This window comes from Syngnathus leptorhynchus, chromosome 21, assembly GCF_054491065.1.
Source record: "Syngnathus leptorhynchus isolate UIUO chromosome 21, UIUO_Slep, whole genome shotgun sequence".
NCBI lineage: Eukaryota > Metazoa > Chordata > Actinopteri > Syngnathiformes > Syngnathidae > Syngnathus > Syngnathus leptorhynchus.
Window position 1 is genome coordinate 3211882 of NC_141215.1, and position 11935 is coordinate 3223816.

Sequence of the window (11935 nt, forward strand, 5' to 3'; positions counted from 1 at the left end):
ATCACCAAAATGGAATAATAAATTCAATAGTTGTGATACGTCAAAACAAACGCAAGTGCCCGGAATGATAAAAATATATCACTCCGGGGGTAACAAGACGTTGTTATTCTCTCAAGAGCATATTTTCAGTCCAGAGTGAACAAACAACACAGCGGCGCTGCGATTAAGGTGCTGTGCTTTTCCATCTTCTGGCTCATTAAAGCCATTTGGCCAAGCTCTGACCCAGATGCACTTTTCACCACAAGAATTTGGAAGCACTTTCTACAAATGGGTCTGGAGACTTTGTTAGTGTCACGACTCACTTTTATGGATTTTGCAAAGCAGGCAAAAATCGATTCGCCTCAATTTATTTTACTGGCTGGAATAAATCCCGTACAACAGAGAGGCGCTAGCTAACAGGCTAGGCGGGAATTTACTTAACATGGAATAATGTCGCTCAAGCTAGCTACTAGCTAACCGGCTTGGGAATTGACTTGACATGAAATAATGTCACGCATTCCATACATTCAGTACGGCGTATTGTAAATGGGTCAAAGTTCTACTTAAGGAGGAAAAAGCAACCCTGCCCCCTATGACCTTACAGTCATGCAGCCTGAAAATGAGGTGAGCTGAAATCCCCGCACAGACTTCAAAGCATATGAATGGATTATTGCTCGGCACGAGAAACATTAGCTTTAAACCAGGAAAGGAGGGAGAAGGGGGGAGGATGCACGGATGGCTAACAGACAGGAAACACAATGAACTGGGAAGTTCATGAGGAAGATCTCATTTGCATTCGGTGTCTTTTCGAAGCTGTAAACGGGAATAAAGCCTATGAGGGGGAAGAAAAAAAAAAAACGTACACACACAAACGCAGATATAAAGCAACACTTCCCGAGTCTTACAGCTTTAATCAATTCCTGCCTCGATTCTCGTCTTCATTCTTCTCTTCTCCCTCCCCCTTCTTCCTCTGCCTCAGGCGCATTAATCAAGTCTTGACCAATGATCTTTGCGAGTGTATTTCTTTACCCGATCTCGCTCCTCTTTGTCTCTCTGTCTCCTCTTTTTGTCCCGGAGCATCCTCCTCCATTCTTCTTCCATCTCGGGGCAAGGCGGTAGGCCTTGCTCCAAGCGCCTCTGGCATCTGTCCATCTGGAAACCAATAAAACAACGTGTAGTAAATTGACTTCGGCCAACCTCGAAAGAATTAGGACACTGCAGGGTGGCGATTCCGTCCTGACCTGAAGCTCTTTCTCTTTGACTTCCTGCTGGAGACATAAAACGGCGGCCTGTTTCATGGAGACTTCCGCAGACGCGGCCATCAAGCGGCGGCTGGTTTCCATAATGTGGCTTCGAAGCTCGTTCAGCTGAATCACGTCGAGATTAGTCGCACGTGTTAACGTAATTTCGTCTTTTTTGAGTTTTACCTTCTTGGATAGCGATAGTTTGTCGTGTTTGCAGTTGGCGTTCTGTTCTCGGAGATCGTCGGAGAGACGTGTCACTTGCTCCACCAGGAGCTCTTTCTCCAAAAGTTGCCTGTCCCTTTCGGCAAGGCTGACCTCCAACTGCAACGAGAGACGCATAACCGTTTTAAAAATTCCACTTGAGCAAAACAAACAAAAAAAAAATTCCAGCGTACCTTCTCGATCTTCTTGACCAGTTCCGGGGACGAAGCATCGGTGCCTTTAAGCGTTTTGTAATTGGCTGTTTTTGTCAGATTGTCGAGCGTTTTGTCCCGGACTTCTAACATCTGTATAATTATGGAGAGAAAGGGAAAAAATCCAAAAATTATTGGATTATAAAATAATATTTTATTATCTCCTCTTTAAAGCTGCACACTGGTCTTTAAAATAAATTTAGAATTATATCTGGGTCACGGCACCAATCAACAAGTTCTGGTTCCAACTTCTACCAATCATTATAACATTGATGCTGGTAATATTGTGCCGACAGTAACTACCAAATAAAATAAAATTGAATTATATCCGGGTCTACGGCACCAATTGACTCCACTGATTTCAACTGTTAAGTGTTGCAAGGGTGCAGAAATCCAGGAAAAAGGTCACAACGAGGAGACGGCTACGTAGCTCAACGTCTAACCTCGTATCTAACACGGCTATGGAGTCATAAAAATATGTATGCACAAATGGAACCAAAAAAAAAACCAAACCCAGACATCCATCCAAAACAGCAAGAAGCAACATCAGAAAATATTTATAGACGCCGTAGGGGATCAAGTTGAAAACCTCGAGGAAGCAACTGGAAAGACCAAGGTGGGGAGGTGGGGGGGGAGAACAACAGGGTGTGAAAACAAAAAGCGCGACACGGGGGGTCGTGACCCGTCTTATGAAACCCGTGCGGATTAGGCCTGTTTGCACGCCTGTATGGTCACGTGTGTGAAGCGGTGGGAAGAAAGCCAGCGTGATACAAAGATGATGATTCCCATTTCCTCTGACTTCCACGAGATTAATGAAGCCTTCCGAGTGTGAACTGGAGGCCGGGTTTGATTCAAAGCGACGTCTCGGAACCTTTAAATACAGCTCGCACGTGCGTCACGTGAAACCGGCGATAGAGGAAGAGAGATAAAGTCGTATCAAACGGCGGCAGATAAGGGATGTGAAATCAAAACGGCAGAGAATGAAAGACGAAGTGAGGAAAATAAAAATCGGGTTTGACAGAGAGCGATGCGCGTTATCTCGTTTCCCATAATAAGACACAGATGATATCAGGTTCGACAAGGAAAATTATCGTCAAATCATCGGCGCGACCGAAAGAACACTTAACGCATGAGGGAAAAAAATAAATAAATTACCGTACAGTATACAATCCAATAAAAGAAGTGATCTACGGTTTCCATGGCAACAACACCCGAGCTATGTCGCTAACTACTAGCCACGATTTTGAAAGCAAAATGTCGCTTTTTGTCAAACAATACCCGATAAGAGAAATTGGATTAAAAATATAGAATAAATGGGAGGAGCCTCCACGCTAAATTACTTGATGATGATTAAACCCCCCCACTTTCACCCCCCAAAAACCACCCGCCTCTTTTATGATTGTCGGGAAAAGATAGAAAGTGAGAGAGTACAAGACCTCAGGCTTGGGCAAGTCTCAAAACACATTAAAAGAATGATAAGTAGGGTCCAGGCCATGCATGAAATTAAAAGTCTTTATATTGGTAGGAGGTAGAAAAATAAAGTTATGCTTGGAATAAAAAAATGGAATATTTGTAGACTTGGGGAATGAGCATATGTCGCAGACACGTGTCTCGACTGCGGATTTCCCCACGCTGCCTTTCCAGACAGGTTGGATGAAAATTTAGGGACGGACACAAAATGACTCACCACCATTGGGAGTGTGCGGCATGTCATCCGCCCCACCCTGAAAGAATAAAGTGAGGGGGGGGGGGGGGGCATGAAGCACATAAGAGCTGTTTTGAAGTATTACAAGGGGGAGTTATGGTGCAGAGAGATGCCAGAAGCTCATCAACAACATCCGACAGCAGTCTGTGTTTATTTTTCCACGATTAAAATTCCGAGCCGCCGCCGCCGTATTGAACTACAATGGTCTCGCAGATGGCCTAATCCATCTTTGTCTAAATTTGCCATCAAAAGTGGCGGGCAAGGGAGGGGGGAGGGGAGGGGGGGAGGCGTGCGGATAAAACGGTCACAGATGAATACAAATGTAGGAAAAATGCTTGACTAAACAACCTGCATGGGGATTGAATTCGTTCGGTGAATGAATTGAACTGGCAAGACTCCGACGGTAGATTACATTTGTGCGGCATGGAAGATGATCCGTTTTACACAGGAAGGGGGGGGGGGGGGGGGGAGAGGGAGAGGGGTTGGCCAGATGAACCGACAGAAGGTATCACACTGGAAGTCAGGCTCGTGATATTAAACACTGACAATCAAACCAGAGAAACGAATCCAAATGCTATTTTCTCGATGTCAGGGCAATCCATCCAGTAGTCTTGAGTCATTGTACCGATGGCATTACGCCAGAACAATCGTCCCCTGGAGTACCAGAAAATGTCGGTACAAATTTTTGATTTTTAAGTAAAAGCTGGTGGGAGACACTGTTGCGATTCTGATGTATCAATAAATCTAGCTGGTCAGCATGAATTTGAGTGACAATGCTAGCTAATGAATTCACAAACCAAGGTAAGGTTTCCCATTGAAATGAATGGAAATGTAATTAATCCGTTCAAGATCCAGGTTATTTTTAACCAATAAGTAGTTACAAATATCCACCCTCATCTATTATTGCTGATTAACTTTAAGAAGGTCCAGTTTTGGATGTTCATCTGGTTGAGTTTCAAGCTGAGCTGGTTGTTTAACATATATACATCAAGTTGAGCAATGCAATCCTGTAGCCATAATAAGTCACGTCCTACCCGGAATCGGCAGATGTCGACACTATTACGCTTGAAGCTACAGCTTGACGCACTGCATGCTAACACATTTACTGGCAGGAAGGTCCAACCTCATGTAATTCATCATATATGTGCCGACTTCCCATTAAGATTACCTCGAGCTGCAGCATAATGAGCTCCTCCTCCATCTTCTTCTGGGCCAGCACTTCCTTCTTCTTAAAGCCAATCTGTCTCTTCGCCTCTCCGATGGCCACCTTCAACTCTCTCGCTTCCTTCTCCAAGATTTCCATTGCCTCGTTGCCCTCGGCGATGGCCGCCTCCTGCGAGTTGACCTTCTCTTGGTAGTCGAACAACACCTCCTCGTGCTCCAGCAGCTGAATACCGCTGCGAGGTGGAAGGGACAAGATATGTGGCACGCTATTCGAATCACAAATGCGTCGGTAGTTTAAAATGCCAAACGCACAGAAAGTTGCGACGCTGAACGGCTCCTTCCTGGTTCTTGCCGAGGTCGATTAGAGCTTGCTCCTGGAGACTGATCACTTCCCTGAGTCTGTGTAACTCTATTTCGTTGTCCTCGAACTCCTGGTTGACCTGACGTCTTTGCCAAGCAACCTATGGGATGTTCAATAAATGAGAAAAATAAACACATTAAATATCCAACGCTGAAAAAAAATTGAACAGGATACCTTGTTGATATTGTTGCGTAGCTTTTCCCGCATTTTGCAGCAATCGGAGACCTTCTTTTGAACTTTGGAAAGCAAACTGTGAAAAATAAATAATAAAAATAAAAACATTAAATGGAAAAAAAAAAAAAAATAAATAAATAAATAAAATAATTTTCTGTAATGCTTATGAATCCAAAAAGATGTCCTGTCTCAACCTGTCCTTCTTGGTGACGATGCTCTTCTGGATCTCCAGCTCATTTTCCAGCACCATTGCCTGCTCCGTCAACTCGGCGATACTCTGCGAGGCGATCTGCTTCAGCTTGACATACTTATTTTTCTCCTCTGTGATCACGTCGTAAAGTTCGCCATACTGTAGCACTCTGAGGAATAAGGAAACAATTCATTAGCCGCTCAGTCGGGCTTGAAATGACTGCGCGCTGACAACAGATGCCTTTTAAAAGAGAGTTTTCCGTTACTGTTAAATGAGCTTTTTTTTTTTAACTGGTCACAATGTGCTGCATGTAGATCATGCCCTCACTCTCGCAAATATTAAATAAAATGCAATAATCTAGGAGAGGGGGGGGGGGGTGTCTGCAAAGCGGAATGACAACAACCACAAAAAAAAGTGACACCTGCGCTGCAGCATGGCGCTCAGCTTGCTGTACTGCATCACGATGAGCTCCTTCTCTCGCAGTTCCTCTTGGATGTGCTGCTTCATTTGCTGCGGGTGGATTCAATCACACAGGTGGAGCATTTTATGGTGTTACTAGCGGCAGAGAAAAGACATGAGTAGGGCTGCGGCGATTGAGTATTTCTAGAATCGATCAGTCTACCGATTAATCGGGAAAGTATTGGTTGTGTGTTGATGAATGAGATTTGATGAGTTTGGGCTGGTGAGTGACATGGGTGCCAGGAAATGAGAATGTGGAGCAAAGTTTTTATAGTTAACCAAATGCTCTCAAGTTGAAAAATAATTTCAAAGACAAAACAAAAAAGAAATGAAAAATAACTGAAACTACATCTTACGTTTATAAAAAAACAAAAATTAATTACCGTATTTTCTGGACTATAAGGCGCACCTAAAAACCTAACATTTTCTCAAAAGCCGACAGTGCGCCTTATAGTCCAGTGCGCCTTATATAAGGACAACGTTTTAAAATAGGCCATTCATTGAAGGTGCGCCTTATAGTCCGGTGCGCCTTATAGTCCGGGAAATACGGTACAGCAAAAATGCCCTTCCACTCAAATAAATACTCCATATATTAAAAAAATAAATGTGAAAACATATATAATTTAAAGGAAAATGAATTACATTGCTTTAAAAGCTAAGTCAAATTTAAATAAACCCAATAATAACGATCGCTGTGAATTAAGTTTTCCGATGAATCGTTTCAGCCCGAGACACAATACATTTCAGTCAATAAAATGTTTGTGTCTGCTTCAACCACATGGAACGTATTGCAAGCGATTACGTGTGCGCGAGGAGCACCTGAGCTCGGAGCATCTCACGGTGCTTCAGGCCCCTCTCTTCAGCTTTGATGTATGTCAAACATCGGAGGTGATGCAGTTCTTCTCTCAGGCTGTCCGATTCTCTCAGCAACGCCTGAATGATCCCAGACTGCTGCTGCTTCTGGCTCGTCTTGTCGGCTCTTGATAACTAGCAAGGGAGCAGGTGGGGTAGAATACTTTGCATTGTTCTCAGCTGAAAAACAAAACTTGCTTTTGAATAGTGTTGCTATTTGTTAAATATGGGGGCGTGTAAGAAAAAAAAAAAAAAACGACAAAACAACGCTACCTTTGTCCATGTCTGAGACTAATGAGGTGGTGCACGATGCAGTCGCTAACAGCATGGCGCCCGCCCACATGTAGCGAATGCATCCTTACCTGTTTTGCAACGCTCACTTTGAGAGCATCGACTTCCTTCTGGAGCGCCGTCCTCTGCGCGACATTGGGGCCTCTTTTCCGAAGAGCCTCCAACTGGAAACGCAAATCAATGTGAACTTAGTGGAGAAGTTCAGTAGGCGTATTTCACTCACGCATCGTGAAATTGCTAGCATTTTATTATGATATTTTTTATTTTATTATATTTTATTTTCAATTGTCAAAATTAATCGATTAATCGACAACTAATCGGGATATATTTATATATTATTATATTTAAAATATTCTCATTTCGTTATTATATATTATTATTACAGCATTTCAATTGCTGGAATTTTAGCGGTTTCAAAATTAATCGATTAATCGACAACTAATCGGGATATATTTATATATTATATTTTTACATTTATTTAAATTGTCTTATTTTGTTATTATATATTACTATTATAGCATTTCAATTGCATGTCAAAATTAATCGATGAATCAACAACTAATCGAGATTTAAATATATTCGATGGTGACAGCCCTAGCAAACATTAGGATTTAAATCCCAAAAAGGATGTAAGAAAAAACACATCCTACCTAAATTAGTCGTAAAATGCATTGATTTGCAGAAACACTGTTTGCGACATTTCCTAAATATGTGAAATCCCCCGTGTGTCATCCATCTTTCCTTTTATGTATGCATGAGATGTGCTGACACCAATTCCCTTGATTCCCCTTCTCGTCTTTCTTTCGCTTCACAAACTGTTCGCAGCGGTGAAATTACAGGAAGCTGACAGATTAGAAAAAAAAAAATACGTTCCTGATGTAATGGATATGAATGTTCCTGATAACAGGAACAGCGAGTCAAAAAAAAAACAAAAACGTTCCCAAACACCTGCAGTGTTAACTGTGGTCGTAAAAGCGATAGCAGAATTATCGCAAAAGCCTTTATACTCATTTAAATACGTTACGCAATAGCTCACCTGTGCTTGCATGTCAACGCAGGTAGATTGCGTGTGTTTGAGCTGCTCAGTGACCGTGGCCAGCGCTCGTTCCATCCTCCTGAGGTTTTGCATCTGCCTGAGGAGACAGACACTTTTAAAATATTCATCACCACCATCATCATCAAATCAATTGTTAGCGTGGAAAAGCTAAAATTGACACGCCTCCTTGATACGTTATAATCGGGAAAATCGGCAGATTTTCCATACAGTGTTGTTGAATTTGATTACATACAAGCATTTTTTTTTTTTTTTTGTGTGGTATGTTCACCTTTTTTTCTCTTTGAGCTGCACAGACCGAGTCTGGCGAAGAAGCTTGTGCTCACACGTGATACTTTGCAACTTCATTTCCAGGATCCCTCTGGTAATCCAAAAAATGTTTTGAAAAAATGACACACACACAAAAAAAATTTCAGTATAATTTGACTAATTACATTCACTCCCAAAGACGGGTTTAGACGTCTTTTCCGATTCCATCCATTCAAACCCAGATTGATATTTTCGAATAAATGAAAGGATGTACCTGCGTCCTATGAGCTCAGCCTCCTCTTCCCTAATGACCTCATGTTCCTTCTGCATCTCACAACATTTCCTCTGTGTGGCCTCCACTCGTGCCTGAAGACCTTTCATCTCCTTAGCCAGCTCCTTCTTTTGTAACCTGAGGAGGTCATTTTGCTCTTCTACTTCCTTCATTTGCTGTTTAATTTGGTCCAACTGGGCGTCCATCGCTCCCAACGTCTTTACTGCAGCTCTAAAGGCCAATTTGGTTTCACACTCATTACATCTTGACACCTTCGGTTCCAACAAAGTAACAACAAACAGCTTTTAGCTCTTGATTTAAAAGCGCAATGAATATATATATATATATATATATTTTTTAACCCAATTTAATCTCATGCAGTTTTGTGTAGATTGTAATTTAGATTGTGATTTAAGTGCACTGACAGAAGGAGGGGAAAAAACATATCAGGTGGCGAATTGAGCCATTTTTGTTTTCTCGTGCTGACTCAAGCGAAGGCGTCTAAGCAGCTCATTTGGAGTTTATACCCCGAGCATTTGGAACATTTCCTCCACTTATTGGACACAGATTGTTAAACGTGTCTAAGGCACTCACTCCCTCTTGGTACGTTTCTCTCCAATCTCCTTTATAATCTGCTCAGGTGCGGCGAGGAGTCGAGTTTTCTCGGCCTTGCAGCACACAAACACACGAGAGAAGGAGAAAGTAGATTTGTTATTTTATTGACGGTGTGATGGAATACGATACACACACCTCTTTGATTTGTATGATTTTTTTCAATTCTTCCAGATCTTTCTCTTCTTTGAGTGTTTGGGTTTGGTAGGTCTCCATGTCTTCTTTGAGATTTCTGTTTGAGTAGAAATTTCATGCACAGATCATGTCAAACAGATGATTTTTTTTTTTTACCTGATCTCCATCTGTCTCTGGGCCACTTCCTTTTTTAGTTTTTCATATTTGTCTTTCAGGGTGACCGTGGTGCTTTCGAGTTCCTGCGGAATCTGGAACAGCGACTGATTATTTATCAACTCGGGAATCTTCAACAATTCGTCTGGAAACTTACGTCGAGTTTCGACGCATTGTTGCTCTCCTTCAGAAGACATCGCTTCTCTTCCCGGAGCCTGCACCAAAGGTAAAGTAAGGTGAACGGAATATAAAAAAAAAAAAAAAAAAAAGTGACAAGGGATGCACAAAGTAGATTTGAGTTCTTGTTTTTTTTTTTTTGTGGGGGTTTTAAAGCGAGAGGTCATTGGACTGAATGTTCGGGAAGCGTCGGCGCATGTTATCACGTTGCCTAGTAATGTTCCAGTGACCTCCCGCTGACCTCCAGAGGGAGGGGGGGTGCACTGAAGTGTTCTTTTCCATTTCTCTGGGTGCATCCGACCCCACCGATAGCGGCGTTGAGGGATTTAGAGGAAGGAAAAAAGCTAGGCCTGTGGCACAAGTGAGGAAAAATGGCTCGCCAGAGAAGAAGCAGAACAAAAATAACTCTGGCACTGACGTCAAGACTCTAACCTGCGTAGAGCACTCGGACATGTAAACACATCCCAGGGAGGAAACATTAAATTCCGCTGGTGACTGGCTCAACAGACACGGTTGTTGAGATAAAGCTTAAAAACACTTTGTTGTTTTACTCCCCCCCCCCCTTCTAAAAAAAAGTTGCTTATCACTGTCAAATATTTGGATACTCGGGTTCTCACCACTTGAGCTGCTGCTGCGTCACGTAGTCTCGATCCTCGGCCGCTTTCAACTCGGTGAATGCCCGCAGGAGCTCCCGCCTCAGCTTGCCCGCCTCACTCGTGGGCTCCTCTGAGAAGCTCGACTCGCTTCTCTCCGCGTCGGCTTGAAGCCGCCTCAGCTCGCCGCGAAGCCTCTTGGCCTCTTCTAAAAGACGGCCCTCGGAATCCTGGGCACTGTTGGAGGGAAATATTCAGCTGCAAAATATTATTGGTGTCAAACTCCAGGCCCGGGGACCAGATACGGCCCACCGCATCATTTTATATGGCCCACGAAGACAACATTTTCAACGACTTTGTGTCATTCTAAAATGACAATCTTGACTTTTTAAATATAGAGATATTGCTAGCAATTTTGATGATCTTTTTAAAGGAGTTTGACATTGATCGGCAATCAATCGGTTAAAAGAGCTCATTATTTTTCTACTTTGCTCTTTATTTTGGAATTCAACTACATTCAGGTCCAAAATTGCCGCATTAGTTTTGGCATACAGTTCTAGCATCTCCACCCTTTTGTCTCAACTTGAGCTTTACTTTGGCTCCCGTATATCAACAAGAAAAAAAACCTTTTGTTTCCCAGCATACCTTTTGATTTCCTCACTGAGTTGCCTGTAGATCGCTTTTAACTTGTCCACTTTGCTTTGACTCATTTTGCCTTGTGACAGCATCTGAAAGGCAATAAAATAAAGTCAATAAAATGGACACATAAAAAAAAAACCCACCACTAACAAATGCGTAGTAATTCTTCCCGTTAATCGGAAAATCGGAAATAAAACCTTTATCGACACCGATCAAAGCATCACAATTTCCTGACCTCACTGGAAAGCTAATCTCTAATTCCGAAGATAAAAAAAACAAATAGTGGAAATTTTCCATCTTAAAAACCAATACAGGGATAAAAAACAAAAACACGTTGGTCTGATTATCTGCTTTTGCTGAAAGAGTTGCTGTGGGTAAATTTCCCCCCCGTGGCGTGGTACTTTAGCGTGTCACAATGATGGAAAAGGCGGACAGGTGCTCGGCTCTTATCTTCGAAGCCAGGCGGGTCGACATGAGGGCATAATGAGATGGGTAACCTTGAATGTTCTCCAAGTCATCTAAAAACAACCGTATCGACTTTTAAATATAGTTAATGATGTTGTTTACGATTCATTGAAAAAAAAAAAAGTGTCACGATCTTTCCGCTTGTAAGTGGGTCATACATGCCTGCATGTTTATTGTTTAGTCATGAAATTGATCACAGACTCCCCCGGGATCAGATTTTATTATGGTACAGCTCATCTAAAAGGAATGAGAACAATCGAACGGATTTAGAAGCATCCGATGAGTCACCGGGTATTGTGATTTCGACCGTTACAGATGACGCGGCAGGCATTTCGGATTGCTTTATCCGAAACAGCCCCAGAGAGCGTTTTTTTGAGATCAGGCCTTACCCCTTTTTTCGGTGATGAGACCGTTAAAGAGAATTGGAAGATTTTTACGGGGGTGAGCGCGTAAGGTGTAACATGTGGCCGACCATCTTTGAAGTGAGATGATTGCTCGATTCGATTTATGCCCGAAGACAGCAGGCGGTCTGGATTTGGACATGCACGTGGAAATAATTGAATAAAGCAGGCAGGAGTGCACTAAAAGAAGAAAAATATAAAATTTACAGCTAAATCTGGATGATGGAGTCGTGATAAATGAGGTTAGTGTGACAGTTTGAATCAAAACAGAGCACGACTGAAATTTTCTGTATTGATCTCATTGGATTGCGCAGGTAAAAATAAATAAATAAATAAATAAATAAATAAATAAAT

At 42.3% G+C, this 11935-nt stretch overlaps 1 protein-coding gene across 2 annotated transcripts in view; it reads right to left on the bottom strand.

Moving 5' to 3' along the window:
• Positions 1-11935, bottom strand: part of ccdc146 (coiled-coil domain containing 146) — a 32035-nt gene that overhangs the window by 11794 nt on the left and 8306 nt on the right. For both annotated transcript variants that reach the window (XM_085901615.1, XM_085901614.1), the window contains exons 2-21: positions 10722-10804; positions 10101-10313; positions 9464-9521; positions 9310-9401; positions 9157-9250; positions 9001-9074; positions 8410-8637; positions 8158-8247; positions 7869-7965; positions 6904-6996; positions 6509-6676; positions 5652-5740; positions 5235-5399; positions 5041-5116; positions 4818-4966; positions 4510-4738; positions 1619-1729; positions 1407-1544; positions 1221-1346; positions 1009-1131 (exon numbers count right to left, since the gene is read on the bottom strand). In XM_085901615.1, coding sequence (XP_085757741.1) covers positions 1009-1131; positions 1221-1346; positions 1407-1544; positions 1619-1729; positions 4510-4738; positions 4818-4966; positions 5041-5116; positions 5235-5399; positions 5652-5740; positions 6509-6676; positions 6904-6996; positions 7869-7965; positions 8158-8247; positions 8410-8637; positions 9001-9074; positions 9157-9250; positions 9310-9401; positions 9464-9521; positions 10101-10313; positions 10722-10804 — 2496 coding nt within the window. The remainder of the gene's footprint in view (positions 1-1008; positions 1132-1220; positions 1347-1406; positions 1545-1618; positions 1730-4509; positions 4739-4817; positions 4967-5040; positions 5117-5234; positions 5400-5651; positions 5741-6508; positions 6677-6903; positions 6997-7868; positions 7966-8157; positions 8248-8409; positions 8638-9000; positions 9075-9156; positions 9251-9309; positions 9402-9463; positions 9522-10100; positions 10314-10721; positions 10805-11935) is intronic.